At 38.0% G+C, this 9,652-nt stretch overlaps 1 protein-coding gene across 1 annotated transcript in view; it reads right to left on the bottom strand.

Annotated features, from left to right (window-relative positions):
- Positions 1 to 3,744: 3,744 nt before the first annotated feature.
- The window catches only part of spef2 (sperm flagellar 2), a 159,825-nt gene continuing 153,917 nt past the window's right edge, over positions 3,745 to 9,652 (bottom strand). The window contains exon 38 of the mRNA XM_039750519.1: positions 3,745 to 3,910. Within this exon, the coding sequence (XP_039606453.1) occupies positions 3,854 to 3,910 (57 nt within the window). The 3' untranslated portion in view covers positions 3,745 to 3,853. The remainder of the gene's footprint in view (positions 3,911 to 9,652) is intronic.

The following is a 9,652-nucleotide window of genomic DNA, read 5'->3' as shown; positions in this document are numbered from 1 at the left end:
TGATTGTGTATATCTTGAGGGATCAAGGTGGATTATTTTATTTGGTTCATATGCAGCACATCTCATAAAAAGCATACAGTATATCATATTTGATGTCTTCATACTGTGTTTTGAAAATTCACTGGAATTCATCATGATCAGGATGGAGATTTGGAAAATGAGCTGTTCAAGAAGTTACGGAGCTACTGTGCAGTCCAAAAGGAATCTGAACAACTTAGTATAAGCCCTAGTCCAGCTGGCAGAGTGCTCTGACGTGACAGTTAAACAGATTTACTGCCGTTGAAGCTGCTCTTGCTAACAAGTTAGTGGTTCAAGAGTCTACTCCATTCTTTCTTCTCTTTACAGTGACAACCAGTTAGAGCATTTAAAATATTGTAGTTTGTGACTGGTTCCATATGAATTATTAAACAGTCTGCTCTCTTTTGTAAAAACATTATAAAAATAAACATTTTTGCTGAAATTCTTATACAAATTCAAGGCAAGGAGAGTATTACACAGTAAAGCAATGTTTTTAGGCTATTGTAATTCACTTACGTGTGATATATTTAAATCCTTATCTCTTCTGCTGTTTAGTACAACTGCGGGACTCTTGTGTTCTCCTGCTTTCAGAAAATACACCACAGAGCACTAAGCATAATTACATTTGCTGAAATAATTTACTTTAATGATATAGTTAAAGCTGACTTAAATCTGTTTGGCCCATTAAAAGTTTTTACTTTTCTTCACTATAAAGTTCAAGGTACAGAACTTTTTCAAATTAAACTTACTTAACAGGATAAATGCCAAACATGTCCTTAGCAGAGAGTGCACTTCTTAATAATACACGGGCTTCATTCTAAGGAAGAGCCAGGTTGTTGGATTTAGTCTCCTAGCTACCGCTTGCCTCATTGTGGTTACTGGTGACAAACAAGAGCTCATGTTTCAAATAATAATTTTAGGAAAATGATTTGATGACAGCTGGTATTAATTTCCCATTGAAGTGAAAATGAATTCACTTTGGTCTGCCTGATCTCTTCCTTTCAGAGTTTCTTCCAGTTTCCAATTGCCTTTGGATTGTGTAGCACAACAAGGACTCACTGACACATGGATTTTTTTTTGCAATTTCTCTGAATGAAAGGCATACAATTCTAAAGGTAATAATGCTCTGTCTCATTTCATTTCTTGTCATTTTGAAACTGAAATTTACAACTTTCTACAGTGTAATATTTTTTAAGTAGTACATCGGAGGGTTTAGTAACACAGTCTGCTTCATCTCTGCATTAAGACAGACTGAAGGTATTTCAGTAATCAACAGAAGTCGGGACACCTGTGCAAATTGTTTACTTCAACTTGCAAGGCTTAATTTATTTTAATTGTTGCAGAACATCTATAGGTTGTAAACCTGAAGAAGGCCCACTTGCAATATTCTGAAATTTCCTTTTTTTCTGTTTTTGCTAACCTAAACTTTAAACCTCTGGCAGTTTATTGCTTACCTTTTCACCATTTTAGGTCATTCATTGCATTTCACCTGCTTAAATTTGAAGAAAACTGGAAAAAATGAGGTGTTCTTACACTTTTGACCAGTAGTGTAATAGCCAGTTTATTAGGTACACCTACCTAGCATGTCGGGCCCCAACATTCCTCCAGAAAACCCTTTTTTTGTATGGCCATGGTTTCCACAGAGTGATGAAATACAGTAATCTTAGAGATACTGGTTTACGTTGCTCCATGTTGTCCCTGAGTTGATCAGTTTTTGACTGGAGATACCTTTTGCTTAATCCACGGTCATTTTTCCCAGGACATTTAGTGCTTATTTATCTTCCTTATTTCACTGTAAGTGCAGTTGCGTGCATTTTGTTGACAGAAGTAGAACTTGAATTGAATGACATATCCAATCTGTTATAATGGAAAAAGGCTTGAGCATTCTGATATGCTTCTTCTGCAAACCTTGGTCCCCAGATGGGCCTGTTGAGCTTAGGCCCAAGGGCCCAAAAATCAAGGACACCCATTGAAAAATAAAACTGAGTCTTCAAAGCTGAACCTCTTTGTAGAGGTTGGGATTTTGAGCCCCCATTCCTATCTGTGTTTTCCACTGTATTTAGACCAAGTGATAGGCGTTGGCTTAAACTGGTTGGGTGAGTTAGGACAATAAACAAACATAATGCTGATGGCAATCTTATTCTTGCTAGTAAAGTACAGAATTGGTTAGGAACACCTCCCTGCTAGTCGCAGCACTGGATGGTTAGGGTGCAGGTTGTGAAAGTAACCCGGTGTTGTATTGCAACAAAGTAGAAATTCTCAATTCCTGTACTGATCGAGGTCAAAACTCTACCACAGTGGGCACAGACACTTCAAGTGTCCACATGTGCTCAGAGAAAGCCATACAGCTAACCCGAACAAAATCATCCCAAGAGTGTGGACAGTAGATGTGCGTGTGTGCATGTAGGTAGGTAAATTCATGAACGAATAGAACTCACAAACCATCTCTGGGTGTAGAAGCACACTTTTATTTAGGTGTTGGCTGGCCTTCACATTTTCTCTTTGAATAACATGTACTGTATTCATTTTATTTATACGAACAGGTTATATGGCATAAAACCATTAGGGAGCCTCAACGACCACTACAATAGCATGCCTATTATTCACTCTTATGGCTTTGTGATTTGTTCATTTGAAAGCTTTTGTCTTTCAAATATACAGTCCATATATATTTTTCCTTTGGAAAGTTCAGCATATACATGTCTCATCTTGTGAGTCTCTGTTGTCATTCTTAATCTAATTTTTCCAGAACCAAGTGAAATGGATGGTCTTGGAGAATCTCCAGCATAACAAACATCTCTTTGTGAAAACAGAAAAAACCTGACCTATTAAAGCTAAAGAAGATACTGTTAATATTATGCACTTATGAAGATCTTGTCATGCCTTCTACAACTATATAATATACCTATTCAGTATGTATTTAAAAAAGTGAGTCAGGTGGCACAGTGGCACAGTGGTAGCGCTGCTGCCTCGCAGTAAGGAGACCTGGGTTCACTTCCCGGGTCCTCCCTGCGTGGAGTTTGCATGTTCTCCCTGTGTCTGCATGAGTTTCCTCAGGGTACTCCGGTTTCCTCCCACAGTCTAAAGACATGCAGATTAGGTGCATTGGCAATCCTAACTTGTCTCTAGTGTGTGGGTGTGTGTGTGTGCCCTGCGGTGGGCTGGCGCCCTGCCCAGGATTTGCTGCACCCTGTGTTGGCTGTGATTGGCTCCAGCAGACCCCCATGACCCTGTAGTTAGGATATAGCGGGTTGGATAATGGATGGATGGATAAAGTCAGTCAGTCAGTCATTGTCCAACATGCTATATCATAACACAGGGTCATGGGGGTCTGCTGGAGCCAATCCCAGCCAACACAGGGCACAAGGCAGGAACAAATCCTGGGCAGGGCGCCAGCCCAGTGCAGATAAAGCATAAAGTGTAAGCTTGAAACACATTGCTGCAGGGAATATGTTATGCAATCCTATTAAACAATAATAACAAAAGAGAATAGTAAATTATCATGCGACACCATCTGAAACTGCATGGGTAATATAAATAATAAATACAAATTATATGGGCCTAATGTGTGGTCTTTTTGCCATTTCTTCCATTGCAGTAAAAATAAAAAACAAAAACCCACACATCTATGCCAAAACATTAAGATAATCATGCACATTACAAAATAAGCAAGAATTAATGAAAAATGAATACAAATTCAACCACTTTTACTGAGCACATTTTTTATTACTTTAAATATATTTGGTCACATAGTATATTCCCCATTAATATTAACTTATAAAAAATGTTTTTGCAATAAAGTACATATTGTTCCAAGTATGAAAATAATGCTGTTTCAGGATAAGACAGGATCTCTTTCAGACTGTAGAATCTGTAGTATTTTCTTCATGTTCTGCAAAACAAATAGAATGTTTTAAAATGACAATTTCATGTGTGCAATAGCAAAAACTCACTCCTTACATCTATTATTGAGAAAGAGAAGGAAGGACAGGAATTGGTGGTTAGTACTTTTGAAAGAGACTGTACTGCTGCAATAAATTATTTCATCGAGGGTCACACACGTCCCAGCAAGCATCTTGCGGGAGGCAGGAACAATCTCTGGATGGGGTGCCAGCTCATCGCTACCACTGCACCACCATGTCCCCATGTTTAATACATGCGTTAATTCATTTCATAATGAAAATGATATCAAGTATACATCTTACTGACTGTTTTTTGTTTAATAAAAGAAATGAGCATCTTGTTCACCTACCCCTTGCTTTGTGTGTTTTTGTCCTGATCTAGTAAGCTCATCTCGGTCATGACTATCAACGGTGTCAGGTCGAAGAGTCTCCCGAGATCAACTGGGAGAGTGGAGCGAACCTGCACCGTCATACATTCCTGAGTAATATAGCTAAACAGCAGCTTGTAAAACCCTTTGGTTATCTCTTTACTTCATCTGATAACAAAGATGTAAATCACACAAGAAAGTGTCCAAAAGGACATTCACTTTAGGCTTGTGTCCACAAACTGGACCTGCCTGGATGTAATGGACAAAAAAACACACATATAAACAGGCACTGATTCTGTAACTGGAAGTGACCTTGATCCAATCACCACAGGTTACAACTTCCATTAAAACTTGCTGCATTCTTCTCTTCCGTTGTCTTTGGGGACCTAAAAGCTGATGAGCCACTCTCGTTCGGGGAAGCTGAAAAGTTGAGGATCTGGGGCCTCATGCATAATGCCATGCGTAGAATTCACACTATAACATGACGTAAGCACAAAAGCCGAAATGTGCTAACGCACAGAAAAATCTAGATGCAGGAATCTGTGTGTACTCCAACTCCATAAATCCCGGTCAGCGTGAAAAGTAACGCTCGTGCACACGCCTTCTGTCCCGCCCCAACTCCTCCTAGAATTACGCCTCTTTGAATATGCAAATCAATAGAAATTGCCCTTAAGCTCAGCCTTCTGGGAAAAGACAATGGAAAAAGCAAGAGCGAAAATGGTAGAATTTCAGCGAATAGTGGAGTGGAGGCAAGGAAAAAAGTACTATTTGTTGGTTTAAACAGTGGTATAAACAACAAAAGGAAGCTGATCACCTGACATAGAGTGTCGTAGAAACTTGAAACCTCAAGTTCACAAAGTCGCACAGTGCCCAAAATAAAAAAGAAGTTGTCAGATATCAAAGTCACTGTGAAAAGGCAAGTCGTAGCCCACCGTCTGAGTGTCATATGAAAGCTTATTAAGATACAGAGAAAAAAAAGGCACACAGTGAGGAAAAAAGCATGAAATGTCAACTTCAGTCTCGAAATTTCCACTTTAATTACGTAGTTTATTTTGTCATTAAAGTAGAACATCATACACTTCATCTTAAAATCGTTTAATTAACCAGTTTCTCAAATCACATCGTAATTAAAGTAGCACGTTAAATGCTTTGTTTTGTATTTGATCTTTTGCTCTATGTGTGTGAATCACTACATGCTTCCGCTTTCTCTTTCTCCGACAGGACACAGAATCCATTACATTCGTGATATTACAGCTCTCTGAATAATTAAAATACTGAGATGTATACGTGATATCTTTTTCATGATAATAGGAATTAAAGCATGTTATTAAACAGGGGAATACAGTGCGTGATTGTGCGCGACCTTCTCTTTAAAACATACTAATCTCCAATTCCTGTCCTTAGTTTTCTTTCTCCACATACCCAATCGCCATACAATCAGCTCTGTAATAGACGTTAAGCCATCTGTAAACTTACAACGACGAATCTTGAAACTTTTAAGGAATATTGAAATATCGTTGTAGTACAAGTTTAATTATTCTATCCATCTATCCTTCCAGTGTCGCGTCAGCCCCAGAAAGAATACAGCACAAGGTAGGATCAATCCGTGAACTAGCTTGTGCTGCAGAACCATGTGCTCACATGTTTAATTATTAACAATACAGATTATTTAAATGAAGTTAAAGTTTTATCTATACAATATAATCAACATATTTTGCTGCATTTCATCTTAAAAATGATATTATTTATATTGATTTATTGATATTATATCATCATATGTAAATACGCGCTTTATAAAGTGGCGCAGGTTGTGCAATATTATAACTGTAGTGCAAGTTTACAGTTGGGTAATTGTACTTATAAGTACTGTACAAACAGTTCTACAAGGAGCACTTGATGGACTGATTGACTGTTTCTGAACAGCAAGGTCCGTACAGGAAAGGCTTTGAAATGTTTTGCTGTGGCTGAGGCAGGGTGGGCTTGATGCTGTATACCGATAATTCTCTTTCCGATCAGCTGCTGCTATGATTCCCCACTCAGATACAGTGATATAAATACTCCGAGTGGTGCAGTGAGAGTAATATGGAAAAAGATGATCCGCTGTGGCAACCCTTAACGGATGCAACTGAAAGAAGAAAAAAAGGTGCAGTGAGAGTAACAACACTAAAGCAGTTATGGTATTTGGATTACTATGGCTATTCCCTGGACCATTGTATTGTTACAAGTTAATTACAATCAGATGCATTACACTAATAAACAATATGCGGTTAGTTTCAGTGTATTTATAAAGCCTCGGCAGGAATGTGGTTCTAACAAATAAAGGGTAACCACAAAGGAACAGTAGCACTGCTTTGATGCTGGGTGCCACCAGTCTGTAAAACCGAGCGGAGAACTTGCGTACGACATGGTATGAGGTACCGTGGAAAAGTGCGTGGCTTTACGCCAAGTGTAGGTTTTATACATCGTGATTTGAACATGGAAAAGTTCTTATGCAACATTTCTGTGCGTACGCACCGTTTATGCATGAGGCCCCTGTTCTGTTTGGGAGCTGAAAGCTGACACACCACTCTCTTTTGGCGAGAAACCATTCATTATTGTGGACTGGAAGTTACTCTTCATAGAACAGGGGTGTCAAACTCGGATCTTGGAGGACCACAGTGGCTAAACATTTTCATTCCACCCACTTTATTAATTACTAGCCAATTACTTTTGATAATGAAGCGCACTTCTTTTACTTTAGTTTTATTGACTTGTTTTTTAAGACTCAGGACTCTGTTTTTTCCTTAATCAGCAATCAAACAATAATGATTTGCAAAGCAAGCCAACAAGACAAATTAACTCAATTAGATTGGCACTTGTGTGTTCATCAGGTGAAAGTCTGAAAAATATCAATTATTTTTGTCCACAAAACATTTTGCTAGTGCTTTCGGAAAGAAGAAAATCAGCAGTTTTGAAAATGCATGGTGAGCAGCAACAAGTCATGGACTTACATAACTGGTTTCACTAAGGACAAAAACTGAATGCTAGTTAAGAAATTAGTTGGATTTTGAGGTCTCTGTCTTAGATGGTCATATCATTGGCTTGCGTTAGATCTCATTTTTATTTAGTTGCTAGTTAATGAAAAAAATTAAGAGGTTTGAGTCTTAACGAGCAAGTGAATGCAAAATAACCAAAACAAGTCTGTTTAACTAGGAACAGTAACTGGGTACTAATGGAGAAAGTGGCTGGAACAAAAATCTGTAGCTACTGTGACAATCCAGGGTCAGAGTTTGGCACCCTGCCATGCAGCCTTGGAGCTTGATGCCCTGAACTAACTATAAGATCCATTATGCCAAGCCAGGCTCTGTGCCAGTGACTGAGACCAGTCTCAGAAGACTGAGAAGCAGCCATTACTTCAAGAAGGAAACTTCAGTGCCTACGCTCTTGTGCCAGAAAGAATAATACTTTTCCCTATGAAGTTGCAGAGGGTACAGCAAAGAGCCTAAAAGCGAGCTGAGAAAGGTAACATCACACTACATTCACATCATGATTAAAGAGCAACGTAACAAAGGGAAAGAGTGCATTCCAATGGAAAGCAGAGTCCTCCATTTGAACACAGAGCAACAACACTCAACTTCATGCAACATCCTTAAAGACTTGGTATCATAAAATGTTTTTCTGTGCTTCTGATTTATGTGTTTACAATGTCAAGGATAACAAATTATCATTTACCAAGATTTCTTTTGTCAACTAACTACAACATATCCATTCTTTTTAAAACTAAAACACTACAGGACAGGATGCGGAATGCTGAGTGGAAATTTGTGAAGATTTACACTGAAGCACAATAAAAATCCTAAATGGTTTTGTTGTTTGAAAGTGTTTACTAAAACATAACCACTTTCAAATCCAAAGCAAATTCTTCAAAACAAAAGAAAAGTTTGTTAACAGAACTACCAGGTGATAAACTTGTGTGCATTTCCCCAGTTCTTAATTCGTGCAAGCTGTGAAGCTCGAAACCACACAGGATCGTATATAGCTACCCTATCTCTGTAGCTGATCTCAGAACAACACCTAGTGTGGCTTTAGATTATTTTCTTTTTTATGTAAAATGAAACCATTTGGGATTTTTTGTTTCATTTTGGTTTGGGTCAAGTCTATTTTCTCCTATCTTTTATTTTTTTTTTTATTATATAAGGCTATTTAAATTTATTTCCAAAAGTACTTGTTTTGAACTGTAATCCCAGAGCATTGTGTATGTCTGTTTTCAACATATGGCTTGAGAATATGTCAGGTTACAAAGGCAAAATATAGTATAATTTAACAGCTTGAAAATAAAAACCTTTAAAATACTGTAGATCACCCATAATGTCTGTATTTTGCAAGGTTTTAAACAATATGCTGAAACTTACATTTTGACCTAGGATAAAATAACTTATAGTGATTTGTTTGCCAAAGGTTTTTTATGAAAACCACATTATCTTCAAACAGCAACTGTTACATAAAATGAAAGCTAAAACTGCACAAACCATACAGCCACGAAGTATTAAAAATAATAACTTGATCTTGTGGCTTTGTAAATGAACCAGCACAGTTTTGCTTTAAAAGAGCGGATTGGGTCATAGCTTGTCAGTTGTGTTTCTCTCTTGTACAATATTAATTCTAATTAATTTCTGTTTTAGAAAAGATTTTTCTGTTTGGGTTAGTGGTGACCCCATTAACCACTTCCCATGGTCTCATAAAGGGATTTCAACATTTTGATACCTTTGCTGACAGTATCCTACACACCCTCTTTAAGCTGTTTATAATATCGACTGTTAAATGTCTGTGAAGGCAAAGACAGCAATTTATATGCTGGACTATCAGTTGGGCAGACCGCAGGTTGTGAGACTGTGTTTCTGATATGGATGTGAGCAACACTGGAGCACCACAAGGTACAGTCCTGTCTCCTTTTCTCTTCACTCTTCCCCCCCTTGACTATAAATATAACACCAGGTCTTTTCACGTACAGTAAATCTCAGATTTTTCTGCACTTATGGGTGTATTGATAAGGGTTATGAGAAAGAGAATAGGAATGAGGTGGAGAACTTTGTTTCTTGGTGCAAAGAAAATTTTTGCACCTTAACATCGGCAAAACCAAGTTTTTTGACATTTGCCACACCAAACAGTCTCTGTGTCTGGTCCACTATTTAGGGATTGGAGGTAGAGGTGGTGCACTTCTACAAGTAGTTGGGGGTCCAAATCAATGACAGATTGGACTGGTCTCGGAACACAGAAGAACTATATAAGAAAGGCAGAGCAGGCTCTTCTTCCTTAGGAAACTGCCTTCCTTTAATGTGGGAAGTGAAATCCTTCACATCTTATATAACTCTTATGATGACCAGT

This window comes from Polypterus senegalus, chromosome 4 (genome assembly GCF_016835505.1).
Source record: "Polypterus senegalus isolate Bchr_013 chromosome 4, ASM1683550v1, whole genome shotgun sequence".
Lineage (NCBI taxonomy): Eukaryota > Metazoa > Chordata > Cladistia > Polypteriformes > Polypteridae > Polypterus > Polypterus senegalus.
This window is presented reverse-complemented; position numbering and strand designations above follow the sequence as displayed.